The sequence below is a fragment of the Schistocerca serialis genome, chromosome 3 (assembly GCF_023864345.2).
Source record: "Schistocerca serialis cubense isolate TAMUIC-IGC-003099 chromosome 3, iqSchSeri2.2, whole genome shotgun sequence".
NCBI lineage: Eukaryota > Metazoa > Arthropoda > Insecta > Orthoptera > Acrididae > Schistocerca > Schistocerca serialis.
This window is the reverse complement of record NC_064640.1, coordinates 423488014-423508446: the sequence shown is the minus strand read 5'-3', so window position 1 is coordinate 423508446 and position 20433 is coordinate 423488014. Positions and strand designations below refer to the sequence as shown.

General features: G+C 42.3%; 1 protein-coding gene across 1 annotated transcript in view; it reads left to right on the top strand.

Annotated features, from left to right (window-relative positions):
- LOC126470304 (protein unc-79 homolog) overlaps nucleotides 1-20433 on the top strand; it is an 857658-nt gene that overhangs the window by 689056 nt on the left and 148169 nt on the right. Inside the window, exon 42 of the mRNA XM_050098074.1 lies at nucleotides 1936-2270. Coding sequence (XP_049954031.1) covers nucleotides 1936-2270 — 335 coding nt within the window. The remainder of the gene's footprint in view (nucleotides 1-1935; nucleotides 2271-20433) is intronic.

The following is a 20433-nucleotide window of genomic DNA, read 5'->3' as shown; positions in this document are numbered from 1 at the left end:
AAGTTACTAAACAGAAATCAGCATGGCTTCCAGGCAGGTACAAATACAGAAACAGCAATGATGTTCTACACTGAACAAATAATCAAAAATCTAGGAAAAGATAACAGCATTGTAGGAATAAATTTAGATCTCTCCAAAGCGTTTTACACTGGCAATCATGGCATTCTTTTAGAAAAACTGGAAGCATTAGGTATTCATGGGACAGGGAAAAATTGGTTTGAATAATACCTACAAAACAGAACACAGATTGTAGGACTGACATCAACTTACTCCAACCACAAAATAAATTTAGTATCAGATGCAAAAAATGTGGAAATAGGAGTGGTCAAGGCAGTATTCTAGGTCCCTTATTGTTCATTATCTACATAAATGACTTTCACACCTCAGACAGAGCATCAAAGGCAATACTATTTGCAGATGACACTAGTGTGATAATAGGTGCACCAAAGCAAATGCTGCAAACAACTATTGATCAAGTTATAAAGAATGTCCACATTTGGTTCAATTCAAACCAGTTGACATGAAATGCAACTAAAAGAAATTATATGCAGTTTGGGAAAATATGTCAAAACATAAATCTTGATCAGTTGTTGGGTGACAATCCCATAGACAGAGTGTCATCATCAAAATTGCTGGGGATTTGTGTAAACGAAAACCTTAATTTTAATGACCACATAATGAAACTTGTGCAGAAACTTAACTCGGCCTGTTTTGTTCTTCGAGTTATTGCAAATGTCTGTACTGAAAAGGGTGCCAGGATGGCATATTTTGGCTATTTTGAGTCTCTTGCAAAATACGAAATAATATTTTGGGGTTCCACCACCTGCTGTCTAAAGCTAATCTTTCTGTTACAGAAGAGGGCTATCCAAATAATAACACACAGTCATCCACAGACACAATGCAGACCCTTATTCAACAAGCTTAAAGCTCTAACAGTGTGTGTGTTTTATATGTTTGGGCCCACCTTGCAGATTTTCAGACAAATGCTGACTTGCATAACTACAATACTCAAAATAGCACAGCACTTCATACTCAGTGAACAAAAAGAACACACACACCAAGGCATGTGTGCCATATTTGTACAAAACTCTACAACATAGTGCCAGCCAACATCAGAAAGTTAGAAGGTGAAAACAGATATAAAGTAGAATTTAAAGAATTTCTACTTGAACAACGTTTTTACTCAGTAAATGACTATTTAGGCCAATAAATAATTCTGATAATGTTTACATTAAGGCAAAACTAAAAACACTGTCTCTCGTCCCCTAAAGTTTCTGTTAATTTTGCATATCTGATGGACAGCTGCTGAGTGTGAAGGGCTTTCTGTTTAGGGTAGACAAAAGTAAAGCCTTGGGGCAAACAGACTATGCAGTTGCAATACTGTTAGTACACATGTATAAAAAGTTGTATTACTGTGTCTTGTCTGACCAAGTATTATTCTTTGTACATTTTTTGTACAATTTTGTATGTATTATTCTTTGTACTACTTAATGTAAAATAAAATAATATAATTATGGGGGATGTTCACTTGGGGTTCCAAGGAACCTGATACAGCAAATCTGGGACACTTTTAAGATGCCAGCTCTGTGTCCACAAACCAATGACATTTAATTTATGGGAATTGAATGACCTGTGGATAGGCATCTCATGCCACATACTTCCAGAAACCTACCAAGGGTTTGTTGAATCCATGCTATCCAGAATCACTGATGTGTTCCATTCCAAAGTGGGACCAAAACACTATTATCAGGGTGATCATAATTTTGGGATGCATCACATTGTGCATGCACATGCACACATGTTTCTATGTGTGTGTGTGTGTGTGTGTGTGTGTGTGTGTGTGTGTGTGAGAGAGAGAGAGAGAGAGAGAGAGAGAGAGAGAGAGAGAGAGTGAGCGAGTGTCTTTCTGCTGTATGATTATTTTCCATGTTACAGAACATCTGAGAATGCAGTTCTTCAAGTCTGTAACTCAAGCACTATTGGACTTCCCTGAACTGAATGTGCTGGCACCACTGCAGCTTTTGTTAGAGGCATTAAATGCTCGCAAGTCTCTTCCCAGTGAAAACCTTGGCACAGTATTGTGGAATGTGGCCTGCTACCTGGATTGCTTGCCTGCAGAAGCAGGTGCAGGACTGTGGGGTGGTCTTTTAAGTCAGCTGGAATTACTGCTACGCCGGCTGTCACTTGGCCTGTCTGTCCTCCCTGACCCTGCTCCTCTTTTGCGAATTGCTTCTGCTGCACTCAGAGCTCCAGGAATTACAACATGCAAGGTTAGTTCAGGCTAAATGTAAGTTTTTATTGCATACCTTAATGTAAGTTCATGATGAGGAGTTGTCAGATACAAAGACATAGCTGACATTAATTAAATAACTGCTTTTTGAAGCTACATATCCAACTTTTATGGCATTGGTATCTTGAAATCTGAAACACTGGAGCTGATAAAATTATGTTTTTAATCATGTAACATAGGTACCATCATGAATCACAACTTCAGAAATTTGGAATAAACTAAGATATAAATTAACTGTAGTAAATTACTTCCACTGAAGGAATTTACAGCTAACCGAATTGATCTTATCAACACTATTTTTCCTTTAAAATTCTACAAATGAAATCAATAAAATTAGCAGAAAAACTGCAGCTTGGAAAAACAATCTTTCCTACCCAGATATATTAAGAAGCTACAATTTATCTATTTGCTTCTGCTTAGTATTCACATGAGTGCCCTGATTATTTTTATTTGATCCTATATGTTCTTCACATTAGATACAGTGTACCTGCAGCTTTTACACTGTGCTGTTACACTGTCCAGTCACATTAATGTGACCATTTGTCAAAAGCCTGAATAACCACCTTTTTCAGTGTGGACCACTGTAAAACATGCAGGAAGTGAGTCAGTGACATTCTGGAAGGTAACAAGAGGGATGTGAAGCCATTACAACTCCAGTGGTGTGGCCAACTGTGCTAGGTTTCTCGGCTGAGGATCCATGGCACGAACAGCCCAAATGAGATGATCCCACAGATTCTCAATTGGGTTTAAATCCAGGGAGCATGGTGACCAGGGGAGTATGGTAAACTCATCCTGCTGCTCTTCAAATTATGCTCCTGCACTGCCAGCTGAATGACTCATTGCATGGTCCTGCTGGTAGATGCCATTCTCCTGAGGAAAAACAAACTGCATGTAGGGGTGGACATGGTCCCAAATGACAGATGCATACTTGTGTTGATCCATTGTGCCTTCCAGAATGATGATATCACTCAGGGAATGTCCCTCAGCCTGGTCTCTTCACGCAATTGTTGCAGGCTGTTTGCTTTCAGACATTTCATGTTGTACTCGCCAATAGCCATCTTTCTGATGGAGCATAAAACATGATCTGAGAAGGCCACCTGTTGGCATCCATTGGACATCCTGTTGAGGTACTGGCATGCAAATTCCAGCCTTTGTCAGCATGGGTGCATGAACCAGGTGCCTGCTACAAAGGCCCATACTCAGCAACATTTGCTGAACATTTGTTAAGAAGACACTGATGGTAACCCCTTGGTTCATCTGGACAGTCAGTTGTTTCACAGTTGCACATCTATTTGCTCATACATATCTCAGCAACTGCCATTCACCTCTGTCATCTATGGCCTGTGGTGCACCATGTTTGCTTTGGCACTGGTTTTGGATTGTGGGATTTTGCCATACACAGTATAGTTTAACTATGACAGCATATGAACAATTTACAAACTTAGCCATTTTGGAAATTCTTGTGCCCTTGGTCTGAAAGTCAATGATTATGCCCTCTTGGAAATAAGATAAATCACTCCATTTCCATATTATGACAACAACTGCACTGTTTTCTGTGTCCCCCCAACACACTTTATATACCATCCACTGCCAGCACTGCCACCAGCTGTCTGTGAGTGGTTATTGTACATTGATGTTGAACATTGATGGTCATCAGATTAATGTGACTAGACTCTGTATAAATAATTCAAATGAGTAACAACTCTAAATGAAAGAAATGTAGTCTGTGTTATGGCCAGTTTTTGTTACAAGGTCATTCTCAGGTGTTCAATAACTGCTTAATGCAACAGCTGTCTGATTCTGAATTTACCACTTATTTGCACACTGGTCATTACTAGATTTAAAGCACAGATGGTTTTGTGACAATGCATCTAGTGCTGTTAGTTCTGCAAGAAGACAATTCCTGAACACTTGAAAATGAACTAGGGATGCAAAATCTGTATTTTAAGTTGACTGACCTGCCAATAATGTTTCTTGGTTGGCTTCTTCTGTCCAAAGTTGGCTGCAAAGATCTTTATGTAATTGTTAAAAAAATTGTACAATGCATTGTTGGACTACATTTTTAAGTAAATATCTTTTTTATTATCTTTGTCTGTCATAATTATGATCAAATACATGCATAAAAAAAGTTTTGCATCACCTCGGTTCCGAGAGTTCTGGAACCTGTATAGAAAATTGGAATAGCGATCAACATAAACATCATTTCTGCACTTTTTATTGCTCATGAAAACCACACATTGCACGTTGTACCACCATACAGCGAGACCTTTGGAGCTGGTGACCCAGGTTGCTGTACACACCAGTTCCTCTAATACCCATAAGCACATCCTCTTGAATTGATGCATGCCTGTATTCACTGTGGCATACTATCCACAAGTTCATCAAGGTATTGTTGGTACAGATTGTCCCACTCCTTAATGGCGATTCGGTGTAGAACCCTCAGAGTGGTTGGTGGGTAACATTGTGCATAAACAGCCCTTTTCAATCTATCTCAGGCATGTTCGACAGGCTTCATGTCTGGAGAACACGCTGGCCACTCTAGTCCACTGACATCATTATCCTGAAGGAACTCATTCATGAGATGTGCATGATGGGGGTGCAAATTATCGTCCATGAAGACAAATGCCTCCCCAATATGTTGCCGATATGGTTGCACTATCAGTCAGATGATGGCATTCACATATCGTACAGCCATTATGACACCTTCCATGACCACCAGCAACATATGTTGGCCCCACATAATGCCACTGCAAAACATCAGGGAACCTCCACCTTGCTGTACTCACTGGACAGTGTGTCTAAGACATTCAGCCTGACCAGGTTGCCTCCAAACATGTCTCCAACGATTGTCTGGTTGAAGGCATATGCGACACTCATCTTTGAAGATAACGTGATGCCAATCCTATGCTGTCTATTCGGCCTGTTGTCAGGCTCATCTGTACCACATTGCATGGTATCATGGTTGCAAAGATGGACCTCACCATGGATGTTGGGAGTGAAGTTGTGCATCATGCAGCCTATTGCGCACAGTTTGAATCGTAACACAACATCCTGTGGCTGCACAAAAAGCATTATTCACTATGGTGGCGTTGCTGTCAGGGTTCCTCCAAGCCAAAATCCATAGGTAGTTGTCATTCACTGCAGTAGTAGCCCTCGGGTGGCCTGAGTGAGACACATCATCGACAATTCGTGTCTCTGTATTTCCTCCACATCCAAACAATATCGCTTCAGTTCACTCCAAGACACCTGGACACTTCTCTTGTTGAGAGCCCTTCCTGGCACAAAGTAACAATGCTAACATGATTGAACTGTGGTATTGACCATCTAGGCATGGTTGAACTACAGACAACACGAGCCATGTATCTCCTTCCTGGTGGAATGACTGGAGCTTATCAACTGTCAGACCCCCTCTGTCTAATAAGCTCTTCTCATGCATGCTTGTTTACATCTTTGGGCAGGTTTAGTGACATCTCTGAACAGTCAAAAGGCTCTGTGAAACAATATCCACAGTCAATGTCTATCTTCAGGAGTTCTGGGAACTGGGGTGATGCAAAACTTTTTTTGATCTGCGTATATATCAATTTTTGTACATTTCACACAATAGATAAGTTAATCCTCATGCAAGTGGCAGTAATATGTTGTCTACCATCAAGAACTGTTCCATACAAATGATTTATCTGTGTAATTCATTCATATGTTGGTGTATATGCTGATGTCGAACTGTACATGGCTGAGCCCTGATAGCTTCAACATTACTGGATAATTTTTCAGCACAGACCCACTTGAAATAATACATCTACATCTTACATTTATACTCCGCAAGCCACCCAACGGTGTGTGGCGGAGGGCACTTTACGTGCCACTGTCATTACCTCCCTTTCCTGTTCCAGTCGCGTATGGTTCGCGGGAAGAACGAATGTCTGAAAGCCTCCGTGCGCGCTCTAATCTCTCTAAAATTACATTCATGATCTCCTTGGGAGGTATAAGTAGGGGGAAGCAATATATTCGATACCTCATCCAGAAACGCACCCTCTCGAAACCTGGCAAGCAAGCTACACCGCGATGCAGAGCGCCTCTCTTGCAGAGTCTGCCACTTGAGTTTGTTAAACATCTCCGTAACGCTATCACGGTTACCAAATAACCCTGTGATGAAAAGCGCTGCTCTTCTTTGGATCTTCTCTATCTCCTCCGTCAACCCGATCTGGTACGGATCCCACACTGATGAGCAATACTCAAGTATAGGTCGAACGAGTGTTTTGTAAGCCACTTCCTTTGTGATGGACTACATTTTCTAAGGACTCTCCCAATGAATCTCAACCTGGCACCCGCCTTACCAACAATTAATTTTATATGATCGTTCCACTTCAAATCGTTCCACACGCATACTCCCAGATATTTTACAGAAGTAACTGCTACCAGTGTTTGTTCCGCTATCATATAATCATACAATAAAGGATCCTTCTTTCTATGTATTCGCAATACATTACATTTGTCTATGTTAAGGGTCAGTTGCCACTCCCTGCACCAAGTGCCTATCCGCTGCAGATCTTCCTGCATTTCGCAACTATTTTCTAATGCTGCAACTTCTCTGTATACTACAGCATCATCCGCGAAAAGCCGCATGGGACTTCCGACACTATCTACTAGGTCATTTATATATATTGTGAAAAGCAATGGTCCCATAACACTCCCCTGTGGCACGCCAGAGGTTACTTTAACGTCTGTAGATGTCTCTCCATTGATAACAACATGCTGTGTTCTGTTTGCTAAAAACTCTTCAATCCAGCCACACAGCTGGTCTGATATTCCGTAGGCTCTTACTATGTTTATCAGGCGACAGTGCGGAACTGTATCAAGTGCCTTCCGGAAGTCAAGAAAAATAGCATCTACCTGGGAGCCTGTATCTAATATTTTCTGGGTCTCATGAACAAATAAGGCGAGTTGGGTCTCACACGATCGCTGTTTCCGGAATCCATGTTGATTCCTACATAGTAGATTCTGGGTTTCCAAAAACGACATGATACTCTAGCAGAAAACATGTTCTAAAATTCTACAACAGATTGACGTCAGAGATATAGGTCTATAGTTTTGCGCATCTGCTTGACGACCCTTCTTGATTGTGATTGACACTGAGTTTTATATGCTGATTACCAACTGACTGACATTGCAGTGTACTCTTTTAATACTTGTGACTGAGTTGTTGTTCCTTGGTACACAATGCTAATTTAAAGATGTGCAAAGGACAGTCTCCACAAAACATTAATATACACAGTTATAACATTTGAGATAAATTAGGAGGAAATGATACAATTCACCCACTAGTAGAAGCGTTGAGCTGTCAGCAGGCACACAATATGGGGGATAAAAGCTTTGCTAGCTTTCAGACGAACCCTTTAACAAGCATTAGTACACACACACACACACACACACACACACACACACACACACACACACTTGTGCAGCTACATTATTCGGTGTGCTAAACACACTGTGCTTGGGGCCCGGGCGAGGCTGGGGTGAGGGGTTGTGTTAGGTAGGGTGGGTAGAGGAAGCAAAGAGGTTGGAAGCAGGAGGAGTTGAAGAAGGTCGGCAAGTGGCCCAGATGAAGGCAGAATGGTGCAGGATGGGACTGCAGAAGAGAGAGACAGCAGTTGCACAAGGGTGAGAGTGGGGGGGGGGGGGGGGGGGCGAGGTGATTTTTGCCAAACCCATTGTATTTTTAATAAAGCCACATATGGCCCCTGTGATGAGCTTGGTGAACCTGAATTTCATGAGCTGTGGACTGTTGAGCACCACCAGACCTCTGTAACCATAAGCTCTGGGTATACTTCAGGTACTACCATGTGGCACAGTGGTAGAACACGTTTCTTCACTTAACTGCCTGGATTGTGGAGATGGTATAAACCTATATTAAAAAAGGAAATCTTTCTCAAGGTGTGCTACATGCTGATGATATGCATGGCTGTTGCAGCAGAACTGTCGTAAGTGGGCAACCTCTGGGGACCTGCTGCACCTCATTTGTATAAGGCTTACCCAGCAAGTGAGCCTGCCAGATGGAAACTTACTTCCCTAGCTGCTCATGGGACTTACATGAAACCAAAATCACTATTTCCTATTCCTAGCAGTTTCTATGATCCATTGGGTAAAGTATTAAAACCAAATCCTTAAGAGATCTTGTGTGGCTCCTCCACCTGGGACATTTGTAAATGTAAGGGAAATCAGTAATAGAAACAGACCACACCCTGTGGTAGACAATGTATTTATTATTGTAAATGCATAAAAGATTCCTTTTGAAACCTGTCACCATTCTATATCTGTAAAGCTCTAGACGGACTTGCAGGACAGCTTAAATCTATTAAGGGACTGTGCTGTAGTCCACTCCTGACTGAGACACTGAAAGCTACCCAAGGGACCAAGTTGTTAAATGCTAAACTGCTTAGAAAATACAGCCTATGTCGTCAACACTGAGTTGCACACTGGGCTAAATTATTGTAAATGAGTTGTGATATGCCATTATGGTTATACAGGGTAATTATAATTAAAGTTCCAGTTTCAAAGCACTGTAAAAAACAGAATTTCAGCTCAAAATGATGTAAAATTTGAACAGGATATTATTGAAGAATGGGGAAATGTTATGGAAACAAAAAAGTTTTAACAAAATTTGCCCCAAAAGTGTCATAATGTAAATGAGTTTGACAAATGGCAGATGAATCACAGTATGATGGCTATGGTGTGAGTTCCACACACTATGTGATCAAAAGTATTCGGATACCCCCAGAAACATATGTTTTTCATATTAGGTGCATTGTGCTACCACCTACTGACAAGTACTCCATATCAGCGACCTCAGTAGTCATTAGACATCGTGAGAGAATAGAGTGGGGCACTCTGCCGAACTCACAGACTTCAAAAATGGTCAGGTGATTGCGTGTCACTTGTGTCATATGTCTTACTTGAGATTTCCACACTCTTAAACATCCCTAGATCCACTGTTTCCTATGTGATGTTGAAGTGGAAATGTGAAGAGACATGTACAGAACAAAAGCATACAGGCCGACCTCGTCTGCTGACTGACAGACCGCCAACAGTAGAAGAAGGTCATAATGTGTAACAGGCAGACATCTATCCAGACCATCACACAGGAATTCCAGACTGCATCAGGATCCACAGCAAGTACTATGACAGTTAGGAGGGAGGTGAGAAAACTTGGATTTCATGGTCAACCAGCTACTTATAAGCCACACATCACGCCAGTAAATGCCAAAGGAGTGTAAACATTGGATGATTGAACAGTGGGAAAATGTTGTGTGGAGTGATGAATCATGGTGCACAATGTGGCGATCTGATGGCAGGGTGTGGGTATGGCAAATACCCAGTAAACATCATCTGCCAGTGTGTGTCATGCCAACAGTAAAATTTGGAGGCAGTGGTGTTATGGTGTGATTGTGTTTTTCATGGAGGGGGCTTGCACCCCTTATTGTTCTGCATGGCACTATCACAGTGCAGGCCTACATTGATGTTTTAAGCACCCTCTTGCTTCCCACTGTTGAATTCAGGAATGGCAATTGCATCTTTCAACATGAGTGAGCACCTGCACATAGTGCACGGTGTGTGGCGGTGTGGTTACATGACAGTAACATCCCTGCAATGGACTGGTCTGCACATAGTCCTGACCTGAATGCTATAGAGACCTTTGGGATGTTTTGGAATGCCGACTTTGTGCCAGGCCTCACTGACTGACATTGATACCTCTCCTCAGCACAGTACTCCATGAATAATGGGCTGCCATTTCCCAAGAAACCTTCCAGCACCTGATTGAACATATGCCTGTGAGAGTGGAAGCTGTCATTCAGGTAAGTGTGGGCCAACACCATACTGAATTCCACCATTACCGATGGAGGATGCCATGACTTGTAAGTCATTTTCAGCCAGGTGTCTGGATACTTTTGATCACATAGTGTACTTTGCAATGTGCATGACCACACAAGTTTGACACTATTGGTTGCGTAAACCCATTCACCATGGAAAGGTCAAACTGCATTTGATGGGAAAAATTGGTTTATAAATGTCCTGAGGTCAATAACTCAGCTGCATGTAGTGCCAGTGGGTGCTTAACTCTGTTCTTGGTAGCAGTTTAGTGGTGGCCATTCATTCTCGTGGATAGATGTCTGATGGTCATTCCCACATAAAATACTGTGCAGAAATTGCAGCACAGCCGGTATTTGACATCTACATCTACATATATACCCCACAAGCCACCATATGGTGCATGGTGGAGGATACTCTGTACCATTTCCTTTCCTGTTCCACTCACAAATAGAGCAAGGGAAAAATGACTGTCTATATACCTCTGTATGAGCCGTATTTTTTCATATCTTATCTTTGCGGTCCTTGTGCAAAATCTAAGTTGGCATCAGTATCATCATTCTGCAGTTAGCTTCAAATGCTGGCTCTCTAAATTTTCTCAATAGTGTTCCTCAAAAAGAACATTGCCTTCCCACTGGTGATTTCCATTTGAGTTCTCAAAGCATCTCTGTAATACTTTCCATGTTGCTTGAATCTACTAGTAACAAATCTAGCAGGCTGCCTCTGAATTGCTTCAATGTCTTCCTATAATTTGATCTTGTGTGGATCCCAAACATTCAAGCAGTACACAAAAATAGGTCATACTGGCAGGTCATGCTTTACAGATGAACCACACTTTCCTAAAATTCTCCCAATAAAGTGAAGTCAACCATTCACCTTCCCTACCATAATCCTCACATGCTAATTCTATTTCATACTGTGTTGCAGTGCTATGCCCAGATATATAAACAGTATGACTGTGTCAAGTGGTACACTACTGATGTTGTATCTGAACATTATGGGTTTGTTTTTCCTACTCATCAGTACTAACTTATATTTCTCTACATATAGAGTAAGCTGCCATTCAGCACACCAACTAGATATCTTGTGTGAGCCATCCCATATCAGTCTACAGTCACTTGTCTTTGAAACCCTCCCATACACCACAGTATCATCAGCAAAAAATCACAGATTGCTGCCCACCCTTTCCACAAGATCATTTATGTGCATACAAAATAACAGCAGTCCTAACACGCTTCCCTGGAGCACTCTTGGTGATACCCTTGCCTCTGACGAACTCTTGCCATTGAGGAAAATGTACTGGGTTCTATTACTTGAAAAGACTTAGAGCCACTCACATATCTGGGAACCTATTCTGTATGCTCATACCTTCATTAACAGGCTACATTGGGGTGCCATGTCAGATGCTTTTTGGAAGTTTAGATATATGGAATCTGCTTGTTGCCCTTCGTCTATAGTTCACTGTATATCAGGTGAGAAAGGGCAAGCTGAGTTTCACATGAGCAATGCTTTCTAAAATCATGCTGATTCATGGACATATGCTTTTTGGTTTCTAGGAAATTTATTATATTTGAACTCAGAATGTGTCCTAGATTTCTGCAGCAAACTTATGTTAATAATATGGGTCTGTAATTTCGCAGATCCGGTCTGTTACCTTTCTTATGTACAGGAGTCACCTGAAGTTTTTTCCAGTCATTTGGGAATATGCACTGGGTGAGAGAGCCACAATAAATGCAAGCTAAGTAGGGGGCCAATGTCATAGAGCATTCATTGCAAAAACAAAATGACCTGGCGCTCATCTGTTTTCAACTCTTTCAGTTGGGTTTCTCTACCAGACAAGCTAATTACTATGTTGTCTATGTGGCATACATTGCTGCTATTACAGGTGACCCTGCCTCAGATGGGATAGGATAAGCCTGTGATACAACAGAAGTAGGATGTGCTGGTCAGGTGAATTGAGCAGAGATATGACATCTATGGCAAGGCTTTGGGTGTGTGAGTGGCATAGCCATGGACGATGATGTTGTGTAGGTTGGATCAGTGGGAGTATATCACTTTAGAAGGAGCAGGATGTTTCTCATTTTTGTGCACAGTGACACATAACCTAAGTCCTAGTGAGGGGGTTCCAGTCTTCAAAAGTAATGTATGATGAGATGATGCTCGTTTGCAACTGATTCTTGGAGGTGTTGGAAGGTTTAGTACTTGCTTTCCCACAGTGTGTGAGGATATGGCATGAGAAATATGTTTGCAGGCTATGTTTGGGAAATAGTGACTGTCTGCGAAGGGCTCTGTGAGACCTTCAGTGTACTGCCCAAGGGAATTATCTTCACAACATATATAGTACCCATGGGTTGTTGGGCTATATGGGAGTGATTTGTGGTGTGGAAGTGGTGACACTTGTCAAAACATTGGTACAAACTTCCTTTACCACATTTATGTCACTTAATGGCATCCTTCCCTCATAAAGCCCGAGTCGTCCGTCTTTTGTTACTGTTTTATAACTTACATCTTCTTTGTCTCTTCCATATTATTCATCCATATCTTTTACTGTGTGTTCCTTCACGTCTTTGTTATACACACCATCACCAGCCATGACAATCTTGGTCATGCATGACTTTTGGAGCACCCTACAGCACCAGCTGCAGTTGCTTTGACTGTAGAGCATGTTACCCTCTGAAACGATCATCAGCCAAATCACAGTTACACGTCATCAAGGAACAATTTACTGCATTTCATTTCCTAATCAACTGACCGTTGCTCACACATTGCTGTAATCATTATTTTATGCCATTCGCTTCTTTCCTTGTGTGTGACTATGTTTTTGTTTCCTAATCCAGTCCTTATTAATGCTTCCATTTGTTCATTTCCCACATCTGTTTCACATATTTCTTTTATTTTATTTATTTTTAGCCAGACCTCATCTCCAGCTATCTACATCAGTTCAGAGAAGTGCCCTCATCCTTTGCCAATACCTACTCCTACATCCTATTCCTTATCTGCTCCTAAGCCATGGAATCCTCCCCATTGGCCTACTCATTGCTGTTGATGCAACTTTTCTGTATACCAACATCTCCCATGCTGCTATTGAACACTACATCTCTCAGCACCCTTCTGACTCCAAACCCACTACCTCATTCCTCATGAGCCCATCCAATTACATCCTCACACATAGCTACCACTCCTTTGAGGGGAAGATATATTAATAAATCCACAGCACAGTCTTGGGGCACCTGCATGGCACATTTCTATGCCAATCTCTTTCTGGGCCACCTATAGAAAGCCTTCGTAGCCTCCAAAAACCCCAGATCCTATGTTAGGTTCAGGTTCATTGATGATACCTTCATGATCTGGACCTTGGTCCAGGACACACCTTCTCTCCCATTTACTTCTCCTGGTCTTCCTCAACCCAGTGTGCCATCTTCCAGGACAGTTATCTCCACCTCTTGATGGCTCCATCCATATCTCTGGCCATATCAAGTCCACTAACCCTCAGCAGCAGGCTAGTTGCCCATTGATGGTATATCTGCAGTAATGAGCATTCTCTTTTCCAGTATGCTGAAGGATCTCACAAAGATCATCACAGACAGGCACTTTTCCTTAAACCTACTGTGCGAACAGATTTCTCATACCATATCCTCACACATTGTGGGAAAGCAAGAAGAATTAATAGTTAGTGGCAGTGTTACTACAACTGGGAGAGAGTGAGACTACCCTCACTCTCCCTTCATTCTCCACTGATAAGCCAAACACATGAACTACAGTCTGGGCATGCCACAGTACTCTTCTGCAACAGCCTACTAAAAATTCCTGAGAATTTAAAATCATGTCATTTGTTATGAAGATTGTTCAGAAACAGTTATATGTAATTAATCTTCAGTTTGAATGTCCTCGTTTCAATAGGTTCCACAAAAATTGATACTTTACCAAAGTTTTAAATCTGCTTTGTTTATTTGTCCAAGAATCATTTTAGTACATTGTTTGTACATGTGATATAGGACAGTGCTAAACATATTTAATTTACAATACAGTAGTCATTCTGACTTCATTGTTGACATGATTAAAATGCGTAATAGTATAGGTTTGTGTACCACATTGCTTCTACATGTGATAATAGCAGTTATTAAGTGAGATGACATGATAAATACAATGTAAACTATATTATGAATTGATAATTAGTAAAATTTGGTAAATGAGGTTTACTTATTATGGTGTTCCATAAATTCAGACAAAGAATAGAAGAAGTGGTCAAGCAAAAACTGTTTTAACTTTATTTTAAATGCATTTAATGTTGGTATGCATTTTAGGTAAGAAGGCAAATGCTTATATAGCATAGCTCCAGTATGATACACTCCTTTTTTGCATAAGTTTGTATTTACTGTGTTCATGTGTAGGTTCATCTTCAGCCTACTTCCATATGTGTGTGTATCATAGTTGTGTCTGAAGAGAATTTCCTTTTTTAAGGTGCCCCTTTTTGTGAAAATTATTACTTTGTATACATACAAGGAAGGCAGCAGCAATATTTTGAGAGTTTTAAAAAGGGATCTACAGGAATCCTTGCATTTAGCTTTTATGTCATCCTGATCATCTTTTTCTGTATTTTAAATGTTTTTGTTGAATTTGTGGAATTCCCCCCAAAAATTATTCAGTACATAAGTAGCAACTGTATGCTACAATGGTACATTGTCAGCACTGAAGAGCAGCTTGTATTCTGAATGAGGATCCTAACAGCAGTCTCTTATTTAAATTGTTTAGGTTCACCTCCCACTTCAGATCTGCCTGAACATGAATGCCTTGACATTTTTACTGCAGCAGATTTTCCTCATTCTGTGATTTAATTAGAATATTAGTGTCATCTGTAAAGAGTACAGTGGTTTCATCAGGTATTTTACTAGCCAAGCCACATATATACAGCAGAAATATCACAGGTCCCAGAACTGACCCTTGTGGGACTCCATACTTGATTTTTCTCCTCATCACTGTAAAAACTAATTTTTTTATGTTTCACTATCTTTGTGTTTCATTTCTGTACTCTGTTGATGATTACTGAGATATGACTGGAGCCACCTTTCAGACTGGCCACTAATTCCATAATTACTTAATTTACCCTAGAGAATGCCATGATCAATAACGTCAAAGCCTTTACTAAGATCCAGAGGTATCCCAGATACATGTTGCTTATCCTCCACTGCTTTTAATACTTCATTTAATAAGGCAAAATTTGGTGTCTGGGTTGACTTTCCAGCTCTCAACCCATGTTCGGAGTCACTTATCAGACTCTCTTTATTTAAGGAAACTGTTATTCATCTAAGGAACATTTTTTCCATAATTTTGCTGAAGCTTGACAATACTGAAAGTGGCCTATAATTAGCAATATCACCTTCTTATACAAAGGTGTTACTTTTGCAGTCTTTAGATTATTTGGAAACACACCACTCTCAAAAGAAGAATTTACTATGTCTGTTAGTGGTTCCACAATAAATGTTGTGCTAACTTTGATAATAGCATCTGGTACCTAATCAACATCTGGTGAATATTTATTAGGTAATTCTTTCAGGATTCTTGACAGTTCCTCAGGTGTCGCTGGATACACGGAAAATGTATTTTGATGAATTTTTTGATCTGAGTGACTGGCTGGCTGTTTGTCAAGGTGTGTATTTATTAACTTCTGTGCTATATTAAAAAAAATATTTGTTGAAAGCACTAGCCACATGTTTGGGGTCAGTTAGTTTACTTTTAGTCATAATCAGCTCAATATTATTGTGGCTAACCGGCCGAGTGCCCATTTCTTTTCTTATATATTGCCAGGTTGCTTTAGTTTCATTCTTGGAGTTACACAATATTTCGTCATTTTCTAGTTTTATTTGCTTTTGAAATAGCTCATGTTAGTATTCTTTTGTATCTTTTGAAATATGTAGTAAAGTCAGGATTAGTATTTTGCTTAGAGCACTCATACAATCTCCTTTAAAATAAATAGAGCGAATAAGATATAATTGTAGGCAAACAACTAGAATTCTCTCAGATACAGATTTATTAGCACTTCACTTCTACACAGATACAAGTCCGGAGACTAACTGCCGTTAGCGGCCAACATCCTCCCAAAGCCCTCTCCTCAAAGATAGCACACTTATACACTGAAAAAATATCGATATTTATGGCGCTCTACGCCACATAGCCCCCCCCCCCCCCCCCCCATGCAGTATGGAGTACGTCCCTGTGAATGGGGGGGGGGGGGGGTGAGAAGTTAGGAAGGTAATGTACAGTTCTTCTGCTTCAGGCAGAAGCAGTCAACTGGTAGGAGACCGGGGGGTGAAACCCGGTACATCGACGGTGAAGTCAGCAAGCAACGCCGGTGGCTGAAGATGACGTTCCGTCCTGGAGTTTAGGTGTAGCACTTTGTCAGCAGGCAGGCAGAGAATCACCTTGCCAGAAGGCCTAACAAAGGCATGTAAATTGCCACATGCAGCACTTGTGCTCAATTTAAAGCGATGCACCACATGAGTTTCTGCACTTCCTCCCCCAACATTGTCACATGTGAGCACCACACACACCATATCGCCATCTACGACAACAGATAATTTATGTATGTCATCAGGGTGTACATGTATTGTGAATTCTTGGGTGGCACCTGTACGAGCAATGGTAGCGAGGTGTGGGAAAGCCATGGCAGGGGGAAGCATCTGGGAAGAGGGGGGTGGCAGGTGCACTGGACTGCTCAGGCGACAACCTCGAACGTTCAGCTGACGGATGAGGGAGCATGACCGAAGGCAACGAGGAGCCAGCGTGGATTGAACAGCGTGACAAAGAGCTGTCACACGAAGATGGTAACACAATGGTAGAATCCGAGTGGTTGGCAGTTCGACTGCGAGGGCTGTGAGGAGTGAATCCTCAAAAAGATTGGCCACTCGAATTAGATGTGCACGGAGAGGAAGCAGTGCTCGGCAGAGAAGCATGCTGTGGAGAATCAATACCCGAATATATGGTATGAGAAGATGGATGGCCGCTCGAAGCAGGAGTGGGAGAAATAGGGGCAGAATCAGGGAGGTTCACCTGAGGCTCAATGAAAGCTGGTTTCACTCGGTTGAGTGAGACCGTGGTTACAGAGTCTTTTATTAGGAGATCCATGTCATTCTCGGAGTGTTTGACGACCTTGTAAGGACCTGTGTAGGGCAACTGAAGCGGGGCTTTGATTGAGTCATCTCTGAGAAACATGTACTCACAAGAGTCTAGCGTGGGCGGTATGTACATGCGCGGAGGTGTATGAGTAGCCAGAGGTGGTGGCTGCATTTTGCTGCAGTGCAAGCGCACTCGCTCGAGAAGTGAAGGGAGTTCAGAGGGCCAAGGAAGTGGAGTGGGAGTGAGTAATTCTCCAGGCAAGATCAGAGGTTGGCCATACACAAACTCGGCTACGGAACCATGAGGTCTTCCTTGAAAGACGCACGAAGGCCAAGAAGCACGAAGGGCAGTGCTTCTGTCCATAGTGAGTCATGGCAACGCAAGGCAGACTTTAAGGTGCGATTCCATCACTCGACAAGACCATTGCTTTGGGGATGGTATGCGGAAGTACGAATTTTGAAAATACCACACATTTTACATTAGTCAGAGAAAACTGAAGACTCAAATTGTTGTCATTGGTAAGTGGTGAGGCAAACAGGTGAGCCAAATCTAGAGATCAATGAATCTAAGAATGCTCGACTTACTGTCTCAGAGGTAATGTTCGGAATAGGCACAGCCTCAACACACCGAGTCATCCTGTCAATAGCTGTAAACAAGTAACGGAAACCCTCGGAGGGGGGCAAAGGGCCTACGAGGTCCACATGAACATGGTGAAACCGGCCTGGCAGTTGGGCAAAACAGCCAAAGGGTGGGGAAGTGTGTCTGGAAACTTTGTTCTGTTGACACAACATGCATGCCCTGGCCCAAGACTGACAGTCGCAGCGCATGTCTCTCCACACAAACCGTTCAGATACCAGACAGGTGAAAGCTTTGACACCGGGGTGTGCTAATGTGTGTAATTTGTCAAAGACCTGGCGTTGAAGGGGCTTAGTAATGAATGGCCACAACACACTAGTCAATTCATCACACCGCACTAAGTCAGATATGCCAGGGAAAGTAGAGCGTACCAGTTGGAGAGAGGAGCTGTGGTACGAAATTAACTGCATGGTATCAGGGTCTGCCGATTGCAACTGAGGTAGGTCCGTTAAGTCAATTAAGGTTGTGACAGCACCAACGCGTGAGAGAAAATCAGCAACCACATTGTCCGCTCCTCAGATGTAGCGAATGTCATTTGTACATTGCAAGATGTAATCGATGTGATGAAAGCGTCGTGGGGACGGATCAGCCGCAAAATTTTTTATGGCAGGAACCAACGGCTTGTGATCAGTGAGCACATAGAAATCTCGTCCCTCAACATCAGTTCTGAAGTGTCTTATGGCCTTGTAAACTGCAACTAATTCTCTGTCGAATGCTGAGTATTTCTTCTGCGCGTTGTTTAGCTTTTTTGAGAAAAACTGCAGGGGGGTCGTAACATTATTGTATAAGTGACTCAGTACTGCGCCAACAGCATTGTCACTAGCGTCAGTAGTGATAAACATTGTGGCGTCCACACATGGGTCAGCAATAGTGGCAGCGGAGGCCAACAGCTGTTTGAGTTCGTTAAATGCCTTGTCCATGTCTGGTGTCCATGGGACCTGGCGGGTGCCAGAAATTTGTCGGAGAGCGAGAGCATCTGTGAGAGGAGCCTGCACCACAGAAGCAGCTGGCAAATGTCTACGGTAATAATTAACTGTTCTGATGAACCTGCGTAATTCCCTATAGGTCTGGGGGCGTGGCATCTCGAGAACAGGCATGATCTTGTCCTGCAGTGGTGTCAGACCATCCAATGACACAACATAACTTAGGAATGTGACAGATGACTGGTGCAATTGAGTCTTTTTATTGTTCAGTTCAATACCAGCAGCTGCTAAAATATCTGTCACATCTTGAACACGCTCCTCACTCTGTTCCAAAGTAGAAGCAAAAACCAATATGTCGCCCATGTATACGAAACAAAAGTCTAAATGGGATAAAGTTTGATTGACGAAACGCTATCATGTTTGGGAGGCGTTTTTCAACCCAAATGGCATAAATCTGTATTGAAACAGCCTGAAGGGAGTGGTTATGGCAGCCTTTTCAATATCCTCCAGAGCCATAGGAATCTGATGAAATGCGTGCTTACAGTCCAAAACAGTCCGAACTGTCACTCGGCGGAGAGAAAGGAATATGTTTGTTTAGTCTGGGGTAAAAAACAGTATTTTGCACAAAATCTAGTGACAACAGATAGTGCTTGAGGAAATCAATTCCGAGAATAGGTTCTTCAATTGTTGACACTAATAACGTCCACTCCAGCTTGCACTCGGGCGAAAGTTTCACAGTATACAGAGTAGAACCCGAACGCTGTAGGGTAGACAAGTTCACTGCACGAAGTACTGTTTTGTGTGGTTGCACTTTATTGGTTGCTAGTCGAACCAGCAGCAAAGAGACGTCTGCGCCAGTGTCTACCAGAAAACGTACACCTGATTGTAAATCGCGAACATAAACTCGACCACACTTACTGTTGTTGTCCGAAATGGAATGCAACATTGGATGGTGCCTGTTGTTTACATCGTAGGAGGTGGCACCGCAGCCTACCTCCAGTTGGACTTTGGGTAAGAACACGGTGACTGGCATTTGTGAGCTTGCTCCCCGAATCTTGCGTGGAAGAAACAGTAAGGTTGGGCGGGCCTGTGCTCCTGTGGGTAGTTGCTAGATGACAGAGTATGTGACCCAGGGTCTTCCACAGAGGCCGATGCACTGTCGTTGCAGGGAGTTGAAGGTGCAGGCAGGGCGGCTAGTTTAACAAACTTGTTATTAGCAGCACCAGACAAGGGCGTGGTGTCAGAAAGCTTCTTGGTGTAGTCACGTCCAGAATGCAGTGCACGGAGCTCACGTTGCCTGGCGAAGTATGCTCTGTCAGCGGCGCATAAACGTTCATTTACTGACCTATCTCCATATGCAGAGATTGCAGTCTGGACAGGCAAAGGCAGCTTTTCTGTCCAGATTTCTGTGACCATGTCATCAGGCATAACTTGCTCATCGACGAGAAGGTGGACGCACTGCCACAGCTGGGACAGAGACCTGTCACCGAGACGCTCTTCGTAGATGAGCTGTCGCACATTTTCTCTCCTGATTTTCGAGACGCGCTCCAGTATTGTCTGTTTTGCCACAGCATATTTCCCTGCTAGGGGGGGGTGCTTTGACCA